The sequence below is a fragment of the Sylvia atricapilla genome, chromosome 30 (assembly GCF_009819655.1).
Source record: "Sylvia atricapilla isolate bSylAtr1 chromosome 30, bSylAtr1.pri, whole genome shotgun sequence".
NCBI lineage: Eukaryota > Metazoa > Chordata > Aves > Passeriformes > Sylviidae > Sylvia > Sylvia atricapilla.
Window position 1 is genome coordinate 589897 of NC_089169.1, and position 18739 is coordinate 608635.

The 18739-nt window shown below is 55.6% G+C and overlaps 3 protein-coding genes across 6 annotated transcripts in view; 1 reads left to right on the forward strand and 2 right to left on the reverse strand.

The window, feature by feature from the left end:
* The window catches only part of RAB25 (RAB25, member RAS oncogene family), a 71891-nt gene extending 69672 nt beyond the window's left edge, over window positions 1–2219 (reverse strand). For both annotated transcript variants that reach the window (XM_066337995.1, XM_066337994.1), the window contains exons 1-4: window positions 1766–2219; window positions 656–851; window positions 342–535; window positions 103–183 (exon numbers count right to left, since the gene is read on the reverse strand). In XM_066337995.1, the coding sequence (XP_066194092.1) occupies window positions 103–183; window positions 342–535; window positions 656–851; window positions 1766–1805 (511 nt within the window). In that variant the 5' untranslated portion in view covers window positions 1806–2219. The remainder of the gene's footprint in view (window positions 1–102; window positions 184–341; window positions 536–655; window positions 852–1765) is intronic.
* A 541-nt stretch (window positions 2220–2760) lies between these two features.
* On the reverse strand, window positions 2761–4602 carry LAMTOR2 (late endosomal/lysosomal adaptor, MAPK and MTOR activator 2). The gene is made up of 4 exons (XM_066337996.1): window positions 4475–4602; window positions 3483–3645; window positions 3284–3373; window positions 2761–2994 (listed from the first exon to the last, which is right to left on the reverse strand). The coding sequence occupies exons 1-4, from the start codon at window positions 4540–4542 to the stop codon at window positions 2938–2940; spliced, it is 378 nt and encodes a 125-aa protein (XP_066194093.1). The 5' UTR covers window positions 4543–4602; the 3' UTR covers window positions 2761–2937.
* A 382-nt stretch (window positions 4603–4984) lies between these two features.
* On the forward strand, window positions 4985–16728 carry UBQLN4 (ubiquilin 4). 3 transcript variants are annotated; one of them, XM_066337902.1, is made up of 11 exons: window positions 4986–5194; window positions 7114–7265; window positions 9559–9761; window positions 10078–10340; window positions 11510–11668; window positions 12334–12559; window positions 12936–13075; window positions 13513–13596; window positions 14171–14286; window positions 14919–15096; window positions 15509–16728. In XM_066337902.1, the coding sequence occupies exons 1-11, from the start codon at window positions 5036–5038 to the stop codon at window positions 15659–15661; spliced, it is 1833 nt and encodes a 610-aa protein (XP_066193999.1). In that variant the 5' UTR covers window positions 4986–5035; the 3' UTR covers window positions 15662–16728. The 3 variants fall into 3 exon arrangements, with proteins under 3 accessions (XP_066194001.1, XP_066193999.1, XP_066194000.1); XM_066337904.1 differs by lacking the exon at window positions 14919–15096 and having other exon boundaries at window positions 4985–5194; XM_066337903.1 differs by lacking the exon at window positions 13513–13596.
* Window positions 16729–18739: the final 2011 nt, after the last annotated feature.

The following is an 18739-nucleotide window of genomic DNA, read 5'->3' on the forward strand; positions in this document are numbered from 1 at the left end:
GGGAGAAAAGTGCTGCACATCATCTGCCCAGCCCTGCATCCCTGGGAAATGGACCCTGCAATGCCCAGGGACCCTGCTGCACCACAGCACCAGTTCCTGTACCTTTCAGAATGGTCTCAAATGCTTCCTCAACATTGGTGGAGTCCAGTGCCGAGGTCTCAACAAACAGCAGCCCATTGTTGTCTGCAAGGAGAGGAGCCCCTTGAGATGATGCAGACCCCAGTGAGGACATGGCTCCAATCTGGAGCACCTTTAGAGATGTTCAGGTGCCTCCAGTGCAGGTCCATGCTTTTGGGGAGACTCTCAAGACCCTAGCCCTGTGGTGGGGTGCCAGCCTGTACCTGCAAACATTTTTGCCTCTTCCATGGGCACCTCTCGAGCCTGTGCGAGGTCAGTCTTGTTCCCCACCAGCATGACAACGATGCTGGCCTCAGCATGGTCATACAGCTCCTTCAGCCAGCGGTCCACAACATCGTATGTCTGGTGCTTGGTGATATCAAACACGACCAGGGCACCCACAGCCCCCCGGTAATACCTATGACAGAACCCAATCATCATTCCATGCTCCAGATCCACCGCCCCCCATAGCATCTTCACCCATGGGGCTGAACCCAAGCCCCAGGAGAAGCACGGATTTCAGGCCTCCCATCCTTACGCTGAAGTGATGGCGCGGTACCGCTCCAGTCCAGCAGTGTCCCAGATCTGAGCCTTCACCACGGCGTCTCCCACCAGGATTGTGCGTGTGGAGAACTCCACGCCAATGGTGGTGCGGCTGTCATGGTTGAACTCATTGCGAGTAAAACGAGAGAGCAGGTTTGTTTTTCCCACCCCAGACTCCCCGATCAGGACAACTGTGGAAGGAAGGAGAAATCCCACTGGACTGCCCCAGCTACCAGCACTGGTTGCATGGGCATCACTTGCTGTCCAATGACCCCAGACAGGTGGCAGAGGCTGGGCAACTGTGTGGGTTTAACCCCTAGTGTGGTCACTCCTTCAGCAAACACAGGTCCCTGTGGGAGCCCAGCTGTGCTCTCTAGTGCTGGTGCAGCCCCAGAGCTGTTCAGGGGGGGTCATGGCTACCGGGATCTGGGCAGCAGGAGCAGGGCAAGGATGTTGGTGAGCCCTGGGTCACCCTGCTGCAGTGGGCACCTAGGATGGGTGGCACACCAGAGCTTGTCTCCACTTGCCCAAAGGGAGCACTGAGTTCCAGCAGATTCCAGCCAATGGTACCTGGCAGAGACCAGGTGGGCCCAAGGAGCTCAGCAAGGGAGGTGTGAGGCTGTGCCCTCATTTCTCCAGCTCAGGTTTGACACCCATAGTCTTTGCATGTGCCACTGCCCAGGTCACCACAGCAAATGACTTTTCAATGCCTACTGCTCTCGGGGATTAAGGTTCTCGTGGCATTTACGTCTCACACACTCAGCCCCAGCTTTTACAGCCGCCCCATCCCACAACAGCAATTTGCCTGCCGCTGCACACCTGCAGCCTTGGGGTGAGTATGGATCTCCCCGGGTCTCTGTGGACCCTGGCGCTGCTCGGCAGCCTTGGCCTCACTGCTGTCAGTGGTCGGTGCCTGTTCCCCAGTCACCTGACCCTCCGTAGCTCCCGGTGCCCATCACAGCTGCAGGGATAGTCAACAGCGTCCCAGCTCAGGACACAGCCCCTCTGGGGAATGGGCACCCTCGTTCCCTCCCCGCAGATCCCGGCTTTCTGCTCCACCCCTTTTGGCCAAGTGGGGAGGGGTCTCATCGAGCGCAGGACTCACCCTTGAAGACAAAGTTATAGTCCTCCTCAGGGCTGCCCATGTCGCCCCGGCTGCCGCCTGCCCTCGCAGGGCCGCCCTGAGTTTCCTCCTTCCCGGTGCCAAGCCTGGAGCAGACGCCGGAGCGGGCCGGGCTCCCGGAGGCGCCGAGGGAGGAGACGGAGCGACCAAAAGTTCCTCTCTGTCGGGGAGCGAGCCGGGACCGAAGGGGGCCCAGGGGAGCGCGGAGGGTGCGGGACAGCGGCGGCCAGAGAAGCCGAGCTCGCAACAGCGCGCCCGGTTGACTCAAGGGGTGGGACTGGGTGTCGCAGCGCAGGTTGGGCAGGTAGTGTCACCCCTGAGACCGTCACGGGGTGGCTGGAGGAGGAGCCAGGACCTTATCCTGAGTGCGGGGCAGGCTGGGGCACCGCGGACAGCACAAACAGTGTGTGCAACATGGGCAGGGAGGGGTGCGAGGGCAGCGTGGGCAGGCTGGGGCAGTGCGCACAGGACAGCGAGGGCAACACGGGCAGCAGGGAGGGCAGTGTGAGCAGCGTGGGGAGGGGACGGGTGCGATGGTACCGAGGGAGCGATGGCACCGAGGGCAGCGATGGCACACTGGGACAGCTTGGGCAGAGCAGGGCAGCGTGTGGTGCGCTGGCAGCAAAAGCAGACCGAGACAGCATGGGCAGAGCAGGGCACTGTGGGGTGGGAGGGCAGCGAGGGCAGTTGTGCCAGGAGCAGAACCCTCGCTCAGCTCGTCTCCCGCCGCTGTGAATGTTCCCTCCCCTCTGCTGCCATCGTGTGAAAGCCAGGGAAATAGGGACGGGAAGGAGCCCCCACCACTCCCAGCTATCCCAGTGTGACCAGCAGAGCTGTGCAGGGGCTCAGCTCCTTTGTAACCCCTCTCCTTTGACAACAGCCCCTTGCAACTTCTTGTCTTTCCCCAGGGCAATGGGCACCTGCAGCCCAGCGGAGCAGTGTTACCCCTCAGCTCCCCCAACAACAGACGCAATGAACACGAGCATCAAACACGTTTTTATTCCCCCCAGCTTTTGTATTCCTGACACCTTATTTTTAAGACCACACTAGAGCTCCAGGACGCCCATGGGGCCACTCACACCCAACCCACGTTGGGTGATGGTGACGGTGGTTGTGTCGGGGCCCAGTGGTACTGAGAGCCCTCCACTGCATGCTCACGATGCGGCCACCTGCGTGAGCGGCTCCTCCAGGTACTGGACTAGCGCCTGTGCCTGCAAGCAGAGAATGGCATGAGCCGTGCTCAGATGGGTTTTGCAACCTGTGTGCCCACTGCCCACTTGCTTATTGTCATTTATATTTCAGTTTAGAACCTTAAAAAGGTGTGATGCGGTGCCTGGGCAGGCACGGGGGACAGAGGAGTCTCTGCAAGATGCAAAGAGTGTCCCAGGCACAGCAGCTTCCTCCAGCCCTTCCATCCCAATCCTCTTCAAGAGCTCTTTCCCACACCAAAGCAGGCATGCAGCCCTGCAGACCCCCCAGCCACCTCCCCACCAGCATTACCTTGGCTTTCAGCATCCCAAATCCGACCGTCTCCTTGGCATACATGCAGAGCAGCAGGTTTGCCACCCGTGTGATGGCCACTCGCCCCTCCTGCCAGGAAGAAACAGCACCTGTTGCACCCCAGCTTGGCCTGGACCCCCGGCACGGTCCTGGCAGCACAGCCAGGTCCCTAGGCAGGGCAGGCCCAAGCCCCACGTACCATACAGTCCATGAGGATAAATTTGAGGTTGTCCTCATTGAACGCCTGGTGCCCGTTCTTGTCGTAGGCCACCCAGATGTTGCTGGCGATGGCCGCAGTGACCCTGGCATCAGTGTCCCCGTAGCCCGAGTAGGCAAGCAAGGACCCCTCATTGTTCAATAGCCTAGGAAAGAAACAGCGGGGCAAACTGATGCCTCTAACACCAGACTCCCTTTCAGTACCAGGGGTAGAGCAAATCCCCCTCACCCAATCTCAAGCACTGCTCCCCAAGACACTGCCACTCTGCAGGGGTTTGGCACAGGGTGGGGAGGATTCAAAGCCAGAAAGCTCAGCAGTGGCCCCAGGCTCGAGCAGGGCAGTGCAGGGCCTGGTGACTGTCTATTGAAGCAGTGGGACCTGCCACAGGCTGGGCATGAGCCTGGGGGACAAACACTGTGCATGGCCCCAGCTCTGAGCATGGCCCTTGCACAAGGGATGCACGAGGCATCCCAGCACCAGACATCGGGAACGGTGCAAGGCCCCGGCCCCACACACTGTGCACAGGCCCAGCACCACGCAGGGCATGTGGCCTGTCTCACATCTGCCCCTGGAAGGCCTCCTCGCCTTCCCCAGGCAGGGACAGGAGCAGGGAAAAGGCGGGCAGGGGGAACGCAGGCAGCGTCTGTGGGCAGGCAGCATCCCTGGGGCAGGGACAGGAGCAGCATGCCCGATGCAGGCGCAGGGACACAGGCAGGAGCAGGGACAGGATCTGGGTGGGGCAGGAACAAGGGCAGGGGCAGGGACGGGGAATGGTAGGCAGCATCTCCGGGCAGGGGCAGCATCCCCTGGAGCACGGACAGGGGCATTATCTGCCGGGCTAAGTACAAGGAAAACATCCCCGGGCAGGGAAAGCATTCCCCCGCCGTGGCGTCACCCCGCATCAGGGACCGCCCGGTGCCCGCCGGCTCCGCTCGGGGAAAGCCGCTCCCCGCCCGCCCGCCTCCCGCACTCACAGCGTGCTCTGGACGCCGCCGGTGTTGGCCTGGCTCAGCACCTGCGTCAGGGCCTTGGGCCGCAGCATGGCCACCGCCGGCACCGCGGGGCGGGGGTGGGGCCGCGGCGGGCGGGGCCGGCACCGGGCCGCGTCCGCCTCGGAGCATCCCGGGGGCTGTAGTCCCGGCGCGGCCCCGCCGGTGTCCCCGTGGGAGGGGCGGGCCGGGGCTCCGGAGGGACCTCGGCAGCAGAAGGGAGCACGGGGCAGGCGTGGGCCCTCGGTGTCCGCGGGGATCGGGGATGGGGCCGGTGAAAGGGAGGTCGTTGGGGGCAGCGGTGGGGCCCTGCGGGCAGCAGCCTCTCCCCGCTCTGTCCTCCCCGGGCTCTGGCCCCCTCTTTCCGCTCCCGTTCTGCCTCCGCCACCCCTGTGAGCCCCCACCCCTCTCTGTCCGCCCCCCGCCGCCGCGCTGCCGCTGTCCCTCCGGGCCGCCCGGGGGCGCTGTGGCACGGCGAGGAGGTGTGTGGCGCCGCTCCCGCCTCTCTGTGGTGGCGGTGGCTCCGGCTGGCGGCGGGCGACGAAGATGGCGGAGCCGAGTGGTGGCGGCGGTGGCGGCGGCCCCGGCCCCGGGCCCGGCGGGGACGGGCAGGCAGGGCCTGGCGGAGCGCTCATCCGCGTCACCGTGAAGACCCCCAAGGACAAGGAGGAGATCGTCATCGCGGACGGCGCCTCCGTGCGCGAGGTGGGGGCGGGGGCAGGCCGGGGGGGCGGAGAGGCCTGCAGGGGGGCTGTCGCGGCTGTTGAGGGGCGGGGGCGGCTGGGCTGAGGGGGCTCAGGGGTCGAGGAGTGCCGTGAGGAGGTTTTGGGAAGGGACCTGCGTTTGGGGCCGCGGAGGAATTTCGGGCGGGCGTGAGGAGCGGGCGAAGGGGGCTCTGGGCTGAAGGGCGGTCAGAGGGTCCGGGGGGCTTCTGGGAGACCCGGATCAGAGCTGAGGCTAGCTTCGGAGCCTCTCGGGGGACCCCGGGCCTTTGGGCCTTGCTGGAGCCAGGGTGGGGAGGAGCGGGGAGATCTGAAGGAGGGCAGGTGCTGGAGGGCTTTAAAGGGGAAACAGTCCCGAGGGCAGGAGGTGGTCTAGGGGGCTCACCTGTGGGAGGGGTCGTAGGTGTCGAAACCACGATAGTTGAGGGACTCGGAGAGGTGCTTTGGGGGTGGTGGCAGTGGGAGGGGTGTGAAGGACCGGGGTGGGGTCTGGGGGCTTGGGCCGTGGGCTGGGCGGCGTGAGAAGTTGTTCCCCGAGCGGAGGTGTAGGAAAGGTTTTGGGATTTTGGGCAGAGCCGCGTGGGTGCGTGGGGGGCTGCTGGGGGGACATCTGGGAGTCCTGGCGTAGATCTAGACTCCTCTGGAGGCAGATTTCCCGGGCGAGGGGAGAGGAGCCGGGCAGATGTTCAGGGACAACGTTGGATGAGCTGGAGGAGAGGAAACATGGGCCCTTCCACCGGTGGGCTGGGGGAAGGCTCTGCACCTGCTCGGGAGCGGGAGAGGGCTGGGATTGGCAAGAGCTGGGGTTAGCAAAGGCTGGGTTTGGCAGGGGCTGGCTCTGGGGCTGGTCCTGGTATTGCGGAAGTGGCGATGCCCACTGGGACAAGGTGTCATGGGCTCTGCGCTGGGCTGTCTGCAGGGCACGAGGTCGGCGTGTGAAGGGCCTGGAAGGGATCTCTGGGCAGCAGTTCATGGTGTGGGCAGGGGCTGTCCACGTGTGGTCCTCCTGATCCTTTCCATGCGGGGAACCCATTGGTACAGGGGGTGTGGAGTGAGGGCTTTGTGTGGGGAGGGCACGGAGCTGTAGGGGAGACACGGAGCTGTGTGAGGAGGAACACAGAGCTGTGTGGAGAGAGACACAGACAGGGTGATCTGGGCCAGGGCTATACTGTGCCCAGCCGTGTTTTTAGACTCTGATGCAAAGGGTGAGAGCTCTGGAACCGGCATGTGTTTCACTCTCCATCCTGGCCTTCTCCTCTGAATTCCCTGTAGTTTGTGTTTTCCAAGTGCAAGGATTTATTTCCTCCAAATCAATCTGGGAATGCCCAGGCAGGGCCAGCAGTGAGAGACTTGCTTGCAGGTGTGAATCCCAGCACAGCACAAAGCAAGGAGGAGGTGTCCATACTCCGTGGCATGCTCACAGGGAATTCAGTTGCAGAAATAGGAATTGGACAAGACCTAGTTTATTTCCATTGGCTGATAAAGGATTATTCCCTTTTCCATAGAGCTCTGTCCTGTATTAAATCAGAGTTTGGCTTTCCTTACGAAAAAAACTCAAATGAGCAGATGAAACCAGTTCAGTAATTCAGGATAAATGGTGTGTTTGGGTTAGGTTTGAAGCACAATTGGTCTGGTTTTGGAAGCCTTTAGCTCTTCTGAGGGAATGGCTCTATTTTTTTCTGAGATTTACTCCATAATTTGTGATTTCAGAGCTTGTCTTTGCTTTGTTTTGGTTTTCATTAACACCTCAGACATCATCAGCAACTGGTGACTGTGTGGTACCTTCATAGGCTCTGAGGGCTTGTCAGTTCCTTGTGCTGTTCCCAGAGTGGATGTGATCCCTGGAGCTTTATGTTACTGGTACAAATTCTTCGCCTGAAAAATGCTCTGTTTGTTTTTCAGTTCAAAGAAGAGATTTCTAGACGGTTTAAAGCCAAACAGGATCAGCTGGTTCTGATCTTTGCTGGGAAGATCCTGAAGGATGGAGACACGTTGAATCAACATGGGATCAAAGATGGGCTCACTGTTCACTTGGTCATTAAGACTCCGCAGAAGTAAGAGTTTGGTCTTGGAGGGGCTGGGGTCAAATGGGAGTAACTGATTGTGATGATCCTGGTGAGCTTTCCCTGCCCAAGCTGTGCTTTGCAGCAATGGGGTTTGTCCCTAACCTGTCCATGGATGAATGACACAGCTGTGATGGTGTATGGCAGGTACTGGGAGGGGCTGGTACCCTTTAACATTACTCATGTGTGTGCCTTGGAAGAATCCATCAGAAATGGATACTGGTTCTAGCAAAGCAGCAAAAGTTCTAGAAGAAGTTTCTGATAAAAGGAATTACTTTCCCAGTGAATTTGTGTTGCTGTAGAAGCCAATACCTGAGTTTTCTGTCACCTGCTGCATACTGAGCTCTGAGTCTGTGCACAGGCTCTCCGAGGCGCCACAGGAGGCACATGGTGTGTGGAGCCCTGTGGGACACCTGTGTGCCCCTGGAGGCACAGCTGCACAGGCTGGGGCAGACAGGGGCTGCTCCACATCGGGAGTGTGCAGAGGCTCAGGCTGTGCACCCACGGACACAGGGCACTGTGGGGTTCACTCGTGTGGTGCTGTGGGTGCACTCGGGGCCGTTCCCAGTGGGGATGTGGCTCATATGCACCACAGACCTCAGACTGAGAACAGGACACAGGGCTGACCTGAGGCTCCTGTGGGTTTAGCTCTTCCCAGAAGGATGGTGGACATGGAAGGATTTTGGGAACAGCTGCTGTGCTTTAGTTGCAGCCACATTTCATTGATCTTGGCCCTTCACAGCCGTGCCTCTGGCTCTGATGGCAGTGTGCCCCAGCTCCCAGGGGGCTCCAGGACTATGTCTCTATGCAGTTTGGCTGTCCTCTGGGAGAGCTGCATTAATCAAGATGGGGGGGGGAGGGGGAGTTCCTTTTTGGTTTTTTTCCCCACCTGTTTTTTACAAACACAAAGAAGCGTACTGTCAGGTTCTGTGGCCTCTTTTTGGATTCTGCCTCTCCAGGTAGCCTGAGAACCTGGTGCTGTTTCTGCTGTCTCCACTATAAGTGTGGTATTGGTGAACCATTTCAAAGGGTGAATCAGAGCTGTCCTGGGCTGCTCATTTTTTCTCCTGCTAATAGTCCTAGATAAGTGCTTACTGAAGACATTACAGTCTCTTCCTGTGAGAACAGGCTGAAGAAACCAAGTGCCCTTTCTCTAGGTTCCTTCTTCCTTTCTTGTTCAGCTTCCCATTTGCTTTGCTTCCCCACTCTTTGCCTCTCTCAGTGGCCAGTGGTTTTCAGCAGCAGTCACGTTAGTCTGGACAGTGGACAGGGACCTTCAGGGTTGATTTTTCAAGTTCTAGAAGACTGAAAAAGGAAGAGGAGGCAGAGAAAAGGAATTATTCTTGGTTTGGGAAAAAAAATCAGGAAATCATTGTTCTTGTTGTTAGAGGTATAATAATATTGTTGAGGTGAGTAAAGTGAAATTTTAATGAAAGCTCTTCAAAACTAGTCCAGGACTCACTATTGTAACTACAAAGGCTTCAGAAAAATCTTCTCTTTCAAATTCCTGTAACACTCTTGAGGAGTAACTGTGGTAACAAGGTACTAACCTGGGTCAGTGAATTCAGCAAAGCTGATGTCCAGCACCTGCTGTGTGGTGGCTTACAGCACAGTGTCTGTGTGGGTGTGTTTAAAGAAGCTCCAGACAACTTGTGTTGAAGCAGGAGCCTTGCATCAAGACGCAGCCAGTAGCAGAGCTAGGAATTTGGAGCCAAGCTGGCCAGAAACATTCCATGGATTTGTGAGACAGCCATTCCATGGCTTTGCTGGCCGGCTCATGCCTCAGTTTCCCTCTTGGTACAGTAATGCTAATGCTTCTTTTTGCCCCAGAAGCACTGATAGGAATATTCAGAAGTGAACATTGTTGTTTGCCCCATGCACTAGTCCTGTTGTAACCTCCTGTGTTTTCTGTGGGAGCAGCAGAAGGATTTTCCTGTTTGGAGCACACTCATTGCTCCAGGATATGGCTGCAGTAAATAGTTCAGTGGGATTCAAGGAAGAGCTGGATACAGCTCAGGGTAAGACTAGTCCAGCTGCTCTGCGTGGTCCAGGACAATGTGTCAGGGGCTGCAGTGCATCAGGATGGGAGGCTGAGATTCCAGCAGATGGAGGACAGCTGTTCAGTGCAAGCAGAGATGGGATGGAAGCTGGGGCTGGCTGCTGTAGGAAGGACTGGTGTGCTGGGAGCCTGATCATCATGGGGGTACACATCGTGTGTCCCCACAGAGGACTCCCCGTGCCCTACCCTGGGTACCAGGAGTTTAATACGTTTTATCCTTTGCAGGGTCCAAGATTCAACATCTGCTTCTGCCCCCAGTGCTGCTTCTGCCCCCACTGCAACCCCTTCTTCTCCTGCTGCCCCATCTCAGCCCTCCACATCCAGCAGTGCTGGTCCGGACGGAGGGAGTGGCAGCAGACGGAGCAGTGGGTCAGGAACCGTGGGAGGTCCTGGAGACGGAGGCCCCAACAGTGCTGCATCCATCCTGTGTAAGTGGGGCTGTGAGAAGGAGGAATTTTCTGAGATTACACCCAAGAAGCTGGGGTTCTTGACCTCTCTTGTTGTCTCTGCTTGCCATGGGCTTCGCATGAGTCATTCCCATGGCACACCTCTGTGTCTCTGCTCAAGGTAATGCCACTTAGTGAAGTGTGTGTGTGTAGGGATGTCTTTACTTAGAGCTGGCCACCGTAGGAATGAAGGATACCCCTGGATTTGTAGGAATGCAGTTCAGCTGACTGTCCTCTTTTGCAGTTGCTGGCAGTTTTTGACTCACGCCTCTCTTCCTGTGTGTTGTCCCCTCTCCAGCTGGCTTCGGTGGCATCACTGGGCTGGGCAACCTTGGGATGGGCTCTGCCAACTTCATGGAGCTCCAGCAGCAGATGCAGCGGCAGCTGATGTCCAACCCAGAGATGCTTTCCCAGATCATGGAGAATCCTTTGGTGCAGAACATGATGTCTAACCCTGACCTCATGAGGCAGATGATCATGGCCAATCCCCAGATGCAGCAGCTCATGGAACGAAATCCAGAGATAAGCCACATGCTCAATAACCCAGAGCTCATGAGGCAGGTGAGTCACGCCAGGGCTCAGTAAAGAGTGTTGAGGAGAGTCATTGTGGACCAGCATCAGTGTCTGCACTGCAGAGGAAGAGTGAGAATGCCAGAACAGTGATTTTGGAGCTCTCTTCCTTCCTGCTGTGAGCTCCCCACAAGCAGATGGTGGTCTTGAGTTGTGCGAATACTGATTACTCAACTCACATCCTTGCAACTCTTATCTCCCTTTCAGAGCTGTTGAAACCTTGGTTTATTGGGGAAAAAAGGGATGCTGGGATTTTCCTAGCATGCTGACTACAAGGCTACTGTGTTGTGATTCAGGAATGGGAGTAAAAACAGTGCTGGAGAAGTGAAGCTACTGCAAAAGCTCTTTTTATCTCTCTAGTTCTCTTGACAGATTACGTAGAGACTCCAGAGCTGTACAGTGAGTGTTTCATTACCTGTGTCAGTGGGGATCCCGAGTGTAGACTGGGATCCCAGAGGGCTCCCATTTTTCTCAGAACAGAGAGGACCCGTGTCCAAGAGGAGTGGCTGTCTGGAAGACCAAAGATTCATTGGAAGGGAATCCCAAGGGATCAGTGAGAATCTGGGTGTTAATAGCTGTTGACAGGACTTTGCTGTTTCCTGGGAAGGCTTGTCAAGAGGGTTGTGCTGAATGGGCCTACTTTCCATCTGCTTCTCGATTATTCTGCTTTCAACTGTGTAGGCCATATATGAAATTCCCGAGATTCAGGACTAAATTGTTAATAATTTGTACTTAAGCAGTTCCTCAAATGAGACATGATGTTCTTTGTTCAGAGGAGACCCATCAAAAGTCTGGAGAGGGTGGAAGAATCCACCTTCCCAGTTGTATGTAGTCCATCCAGTCTGAGTGGGAACATTTGGGTGTCAGATGTTCGGATGTCCTGATACTGCTTAGGAACAGAACAGTCTCATTGAGCTGAACAGAGGCTGAAAAGGAAGAGAGCTGATCAAGGCTGAGGAGGAGCCTGGATCTCTGGGCTCTCTTTGCTTGGATAAATGATCTCTCTGCCCTCTGCCTGTGAATGGGGTTTAATTATCCTCTCTCCTGGAAGCTGAGATTTAACTCTTTCAGGGCTTGCCTGCTGACCGGGTTCTTGATCCACTCTGGCCCTTCATGGTGCATATGAGCCTGAGCTTTCCACCTTTTCCTTCCTCTCCCAGACGATGGAATTGGCTCGTAACCCTGCCATGATGCAGGAGATGATGCGGAACCAGGACCGTGCTTTGAGTAACCTCGAGAGCATTCCAGGAGGATACAATGCCCTGCGCCGGATGTACACGGATATCCAGGAACCCATGTTTAGTGCAGCCAGGGAGCAGGTATGGCTGCATTCCTGTGAGTGGGGCATAGTGTGAGAAAGGGGTCTTTCCCTGTCCCCTGTGCTGAGGGGGCAGCTTTCCCAGAGCGTGGCTCTTCATCCTCCCACTTCAGTGCAAGCACTGGCTGGAGAACATGGTGCAGTGCCTCTCGTGACAGGGGTTGAGGTGTCAGAGAGGCCTGCTGTGGCTCCTCCAGTCCCCCAGCAGGCTGGGTGCCAGCCAGCCCTGACCGATAGGCAGAACCTGTCACTGTTAGCACAGCCCTCTGCTCCCTGGATTAGCTGGAGCCCGACGGCTTCGGAATAGGGCTGGCTCAGATCCAGTTGGCTGGTAGTGTAGGAGGAGGGAGCACAGGTCTGGCTGCAGAGGGCGGTGCAGACATACTCCAATCCAGCATTACCTACTGGTATGTCCGGGTGCTGATTTTACAGGGGCGTTTGGGAGCTGAATCTGGGGCTGTGGCCATTCCTGTGCCTGGTCTTTTTCTGAGTGAGGTGTGTTGTGGATTGCAGATTTCTCAGGAGGCGGATCATGGCACATGTTTAGCAAATTCTGGACTTGGCTAAATATCATCGGCTGTTCCCCAGCTTGCTCAGGGGTTGGTCTGCTGGGACTAACTGATTCCATCTGTTGCTTTTTTTTTTTTTTTTTTTTTTTCTCCCTAGTTTGGCAACAATCCTTTCTCTTCCTTGACCGGGAATTCTGACAGCTCAAGCTCTCAGCCTTTGCGGACGGAGAACAGAGAGCCGTTGCCAAACCCCTGGAGCCCCACACCCCCTGCTTCCCAGAGTCAGGCACCCAGCAGTGAAGGGAGCACGGGCTCGGCAACCACCCAGGGCACCCCGACTGTATCCAACCCCTTCGGGCTGAATGCTGCCAGTTTTGGTGCTGGTACGTAAGGGAGGAGCCCGAGGGTGCTGCTGGCTGAGCAGGTCACCCAGGCTTCCTTGGAGGGCCAGTTCCTCCTGGCATTCGGGCCCTGTCTGTGGCTGTTATCCAGAGGAGTGGGTCTAGCCTACTTGAAGACACAATTGAATTATTCTGATGCACTTGTCAGACAGTTCCTTTGAGAACTCTGCTGTCCCTGAAGCTCTCAAGAGCAGGAGAGTGGTCAGGAGAGCACTGCCATGGCTGTCCACGGCCATGTTCACTGCTAGAGTGGGAATAGAGTACAGGCAGTGCTGTCGCCTGTCACATTGTGTTTCAGGCAATGCAGTGGTGCTCAGGCTCATCAGGGGTTTTCCTTTGTCTTCCCTTCCCCTTGCAGGCATGTTCAACAGCCCAGAGATGCAAGGACTCCTGCAGCAGATTTCTGAAAACCCTCAGTTGATGCAGAATATGATCTCTGCCCCGTACATGCGGAGCATGATGCAAACTCTTGCCCAGAACCCGGACTTTGCAGCACAGGTAAAAGTGTTGCAGTTGTCTGATGTTGCCAGGCAGGCCGAGAGCTCAGTGTGAGGTCAATCTGCTGCTGGGGTAGGACTGGTTCCTCCCGCAGACACTGGAGCAGAGTGAATACACAGTTTAGTTGTATTTCTCAATAGGCTGAAACAGCCCCAGCTCTGAGCCGTGTGTGTTTGCAGAGCCCTTAACACAAGAGGTGGCTCTCAAAAGGACATGGGAATGACCCTTCTCTTTGCCTGTGGCCAATTGGCCCCTGTTCAACACTGCTGTCAGGAATTGAGCATTTTGACCCCCCTTAGCAGGGAAGCATGTTGAAAGCCCAGGGAGGGAGTCAGGGGCCCCATGACTGACCTGTTCTTCATGGCTTACTTGCATAGGGTTTAACAGCAAGTGGCAGCAACCCTCTGACCCTACCTACATGTGCTGTCTCTTGCTAGATCATGGTAAATGTCCCCCTCTTTGCTGGGAATCCACAGCTTCAAGAACAGCTCCGCCTTCAGCTCCCTGTCTTCTTGCAGCAGGTAAAGGCCTCTGGCTGGCCCTGTGCTGCCCTCAGGCCCTGGCTCCAGAGCTTCTTCCCCCACTGTGGGACAGGCAGGATCTCAGCTGCTTGGTTGAGTGCACTAGGAAGCATGTGGGCTTGGGGGTCTGGGCTGAGTAAGGAAGGGGGTTGCACAGGGGAGACAAAGAGGAAGAACTTGGTTAGACAAGGTAGTCTGAATTAACTCATCTGAATTACTGAAAGGTGGACTCCAGATCAGGCTTGTTAAGCTACTTGGAACCCCTGTGTAGACAGTCTCTCACTGTGTTGAGTTTACAAAAATTACAGCAGCTGGTTCTCAGGTAAATCAGAGTCCAAAGGCATGTGTCCCCAGTTCTAATCTGATTCACCCAGTTCATCTAGGAAACCTGATGTGAACTTTGTGAGTGTCCCTGCAGTCTGGAGCCTCGGAGGAGGATCCAGACACGAAGGCTGGCGCTGGCCGCAGGCAAGAGGCGCGGCTTGGCGCTGGCTCAGGTGTGACAGTGGTGGAGCTCTGGCTGCCTGAGCTCTCACTGGTTGGTACCGTGGTGTCTCTCTGCCTTGGTCCCCAGATGCAGAATCCGGACTCCCTGTCCATCCTCACCAACCCCCGCGCCATGCAGGCCCTGCTCCAGATCCAGCAGGGACTCCAGACACTGCAGACGGAGGCCCCCGGACTAGTGCCAAGGTATGGAGTGCTCCAGAGTAGGGCCATGCAGCCAGAACTACTGCTGTCCCCAGTATCAGCAGGTAGAACTGGCTGTGGATTCATCTGGGAGGTCTGTTTAGGATGCTCTGTCATGGGGACTTGTGCGGCTATGTGCCTGCAGGCCCCTCTGAGCCAGCTAATTAGCACTTGCTGCTTGCATGTGCTTTACTGGGAAGTCCTTGACCCTTTCTTTTTGGAGAAAAGGTTTGGAACGCACTTGGTCCTTCCCCCATCCTTTGTGTGCTGCATTTGGTGTGGACTGAACTCAAGAACTTTATCTCTGGAGAGCAGTATGAGATGGACAGAAACAGACATAAGGCTGGGTGGGTGTGCTGGGGCAGGCTGATCTATTGGCAGCTCTCTGCTCACTGTCACCATGGGTCATGCTCCATCAAAGCAGTTCTCTGCAGGTTTTTGTTAGCTCTGCCCACTCCCCGTGCCATGTGTGACCAGAACATGGATCCAGCCTGTTCAGTTTTCAAAACTGCCCTGTAGCAGGGCCTTCAGTGAGAGCCAGCCTGGTCTCGCCTGCTGGCTGCCCTGCTGCCCCACTCTGAGAGGGTGCCCAGAATGCTGGTGTCACCCTGAGCATGACCTGCCTTCCTCTGCAGCCTCGGCTCCTTTGGCATGCCCCGGATGCCCCCGTCCTCCACAGGAGGAAGCACAATCCCGGAGAACCCCGTTCCCTCTGCTTCAACGCCGGCCAGTGCCTCTCCAGCTGGGGGTGGTAACCCTCAACAGCAGCTCATGCAGCAGATGATCCAGCTGCTGGCCGGAGGAAGCTCTCAAGTACGTAGCGCCCAGCAGAACCTGGCACGGGCAGGGAGGTCTCCAGGGGGGTTCCCACCTCACCTCACTCAGAGGATGTGGTCCCCAACAGTCTCTTGTGACTGTTGTGCTCTAGGCCAGGTTTGGTTTTGGGGTTTGGCTGACTTTTTGGGGTATTGAACCCTTTGAGAGGTTTAAGCTCAGCGTGCTTGGGATTCTTCTCCCTGCACTGCTGCCACTGTCAGTACCGAACCAGGACTGACTCCGGTGCAGCTGCTGTGCCACCACCCAGGGGGACATGAAGACTGTCCCCACACGAGCCTGAAGCTGAGCTCGAGGTTCCTGCACAGCTGTGGCTGCTGGCACTGCCTGTGTTGAAATGCTGTCTGTGCTCTCTGGTCTCTCTCCAAGGTCTCTGTGCTTTTCCTCACAGGTGCAGAGTCCCGAAGTGCGATTCCAACAGCAACTGGAGCAGCTGAACGCCATGGGCTTCATCAACCGTGAGGCCAATCTCCAGGCGCTCATCGCCACTGGTGGAGACATCAACGCCGCTATCGAGAGACTGCTGGGCTCCCAGCCTTCCTAAACTCTGTCCTGCTGTTCCACAGACGTCAGCACATGCATCCATACACATGCACAGGGGATCTTTCCGGAAAGCCCGCCATCATTTTCATATCTGACAGCTGTCCATGTATTTAAAACAAAAAGATACAGCTTAACCCTTGACCTTCCTACTAAGTTAAGATTTCATGTTGAAATGCTCTTTAACTGGCTTGTATGTGGATTCCAGTTCTCATCGTGGCCACAGAGACTTCAGATGTGTATTTTTTCCTAAATATGCCCTGTTTCAGACACTCTTCTCTCTCTCTCTCTCTCTAGATGGTAGAGGCGATACTTCTAGTTACTTACCTGAATGATTGTGTTTTGAGTAGCTTGATTTTAACTGTACATGATTCCTTCCCCTAGCCCTCCTTTCAGGCAAATATTTAAAAAATTGAGCCAAGTTTGGGGATTGGTTATTTCTCTCAGCATCTTACTGGGAATGGATCAAAAGAAAAATTGAAATTACCTGAGAATTTCTGATGTCATTTGTCTTAATGTTTCCTGGGATGAACCGAGCCTGTGTCCCTCACTCACAGGTGCCTCTGATCTCCTGGTAGAGGATTAATGGGTGCAAAACCTGCATTTGAAGTGTGGCCTCTTTACATGCTGGGGGTGGTGTAACGGAGCCCAGGGGTGTACAGCGACCAGGTGTGCTGTTCTTGAGCTTGAGTTGAAGGTGCTGTGTAGAAGAGGGTGTTTGGAAGGTGTGTTTCTGCCCAAGTTGTGTGGTTCCTGGTCAGAAGTGTGCAGGGTCATTGACTCCTGTGCTCAGTGGGCTCATTTCTACAAGTGTGAAAACTAAAAAGGAAATGGAAAAATAAGCTAACGGTCTTTTCGCTTCACTGGAAAATGTTGAAGTTCATATTCTTCCCAGTTTAGATCCATCCTCCACCCCCCTTCCATTCTGATGTGTTTGGATGTTCCTACTGTCCAAGAGACTCCCCAGGACCAGCAGGGTGGTATTTCCCAGGAGCCTCCATGGCTGTGTAATTTGCATACACCATTTTTATCAAAGGAAAATAAATGCGCACAACCATCTGTCTCCCTGCATCCCTGTCTCATCCTTGCTTGACTCGGCTCAGCTGGGCCAGTTCCCAGTTACTTGGGATTAATCTGTCCTGTCCTCTTCCCCGTGCTCAGTGCAGGCATGGGAGTGTCACTCTTCCTTCCCACCTGGTCCAGCTATCTTCCCTCGTGTCCAGGAAACCTTTGACACTTCAGGAATGCTGCTGAAGCTTCCCAAAATTGGTCCTAAAGTGGCAGTTCGGAAGCTTCTTTCAAATTGGAATTGGCAAATAGCAGCTGTTGAGAGCTGAGAGTCAGTGTTTTTTGATAGTTTTGTTTCTTTCAGTGTGGGAGGATTGGGCAGAGAGGGAACAGGAGGTTTGCTGCGTACCTGTAAAACCTGCTGCACCCATCTGGCTCCGTAGCTGGAACTGGGATCAATGGGCGTTCGTGCTGCTGCGAGTGTAGGTGATGGTGGCGGAGAAAACACAGGACTGGAAACACTCCTGCCTCTGTGTGTGTGTCCTAATGAGACTGCAATCCCTTGGAGGAGGATTTAGAAAGCTGCTTTAACCTCTTCTGGAGATTGTGCACAGATGTGTGGATTGCTTTGTGAACCTCTCCTCAGACATGAGAAGTTTGCACAGAACTTTGTAGGCATAGGACTGGAGGTCCCGATTGGCACTGGCAGGGTCCAAGCTCTTCCCAAATATCACTGATTGGCCCCTTTGCAGCTCAAAACAGGCCCCTGAAAATGCCTGTATGAGCCTTGGGATCTCTTCAGTGTCCCTTGACAGGACTAAAGTCTGTCCCTGCACAGGCCAGGTCTTGTAAGGAATGTGCTTGTGGGAGGATGGATGGTGCAAGCAGGGAAGGGAGGGTGCAGGGGGGATGCACAGGGTCACAGGGAGTGGCAGTGGTACTCACCATACACCTCCCCATGATGAGTTTGAACTTCTGAGGAGCAAAATTAGTCCCACTAGTGTTGTTTATGGCCAGGCAGAAATCATCCTTCCACCCGCCCTGTGTCAGCAAGGTGTGACATGGTGATGTCAGTTAACACAGTGCAAGGGATCTGTGTATGTGTGAGAGGTTCTGTGTTGGAACAGGGACTTGGAGTGATGGAGCAGTTTTGTGACTCCAAAGCTGGCTGGAAATAAATCCTTGCATGGTAGAGGAATCCTGCTGCAGTGTGTGCAGATGGCTGGGAATCACTGAGGAGAGTCCACAGGAGTTTGAGAACCCCAGAATGATTTGGGTGGGAAGAGGCCTCATAGCTCATCTCATTCCACTCCCCTGCCATGGGCAGGGACACCTTCCACTATCCCAGGTTGCTGCAAGCCCTGTCCAACCTGACCTTGAACACATCCAGGGATGGGGCAGCCACAGCTTCTCTGGGCACCCTGTGCCAGGGCCTCACCACCCACACGGGGAAGAATTCCTTCTAATATCCAGTGTAAGTTTTCCCTCTTTTGGTTTAAAACCATTTCCCCTTGAGTCATCATTATCTGGCCATATAAAGAACCTTTGTCCATCGTTTTCACAAGTTCCCTTTAACTACTGAAATGCCACAATGAGCCCTCACGGGCCATCCAGTCCTGGGTGTCTCTTGTTCAAGTGTGAAAACGAATTTCTCCTATGTCTCCACAGTGTAGCATCTGCTCCTGTGCCACTTCGGGATCATTCCTACCCACCAGCCAAGATGCTAAAATAGAGACACAGGGCAGCCTGCAGCTTCTTATGTCCATCTGATGCCACCTCCCAGCTCTTCAGTCTCCCCCAGCAGTCTGGCAAAGCTGTCCATTGCTCACTGCTCCCAAGGGCTTTGCTGTACTGCTTATGTACTGGGAAGGAGAGTTGGGGGAGTCTGGCCTGCAGTTTCCTCAGTGGTGGGACACACTGAGACAGGGATCACTGGGAGAGAGCTGGGAGGTGGATGCAGCTGGGTGTGCTCTTTGGTACCTACTGGGGATGCAGATCCAGCCTTCCTGGGCTCCAAAGGAAAAGATGCTTTGAAGGCTGGTGAGAAGGAGCCTTTTAGTAAAACCTTAATCCC

Excerpts from the sequence above, each read along its gene's own strand:
- LAMTOR2 (XM_066337996.1), bottom strand. The coding sequence starts at position 4,542 with ATGCTGCGGCCCAAGGCCCTGACGCAGGTGCTGAGCCAGGCCAACACC. Across the intron at positions 3,646-4,474 it reads GGCGGCGTCCAGAGCACGCT|GCTATTGAACAATGAGGGGT; the intron begins GTGAGTGCGGGA and ends TTTCTTTCCTAG. Across the intron at positions 2,995-3,283 it reads TTGGGATGCTGAAAGCCAAG|GCACAGGCGCTAGTCCAGTA; the intron begins GTAATGCTGGTG and ends CTCTGCTTGCAG.
- UBQLN4 (XM_066337902.1), top strand. The coding sequence starts at position 5,036 with ATGGCGGAGCCGAGTGGTGGCGGCGGTGGCGGCGGCCCCGGCCCCGGG. Across the intron at positions 9,762-10,077 it reads CAGTGCTGCATCCATCCTGT|CTGGCTTCGGTGGCATCACT; the intron begins GTAAGTGGGGCT and ends TCCCCTCTCCAG. Across the intron at positions 13,597-14,170 it reads TCCCTGTCTTCTTGCAGCAG|ATGCAGAATCCGGACTCCCT; the intron begins GTAAAGGCCTCT and ends CTTGGTCCCCAG.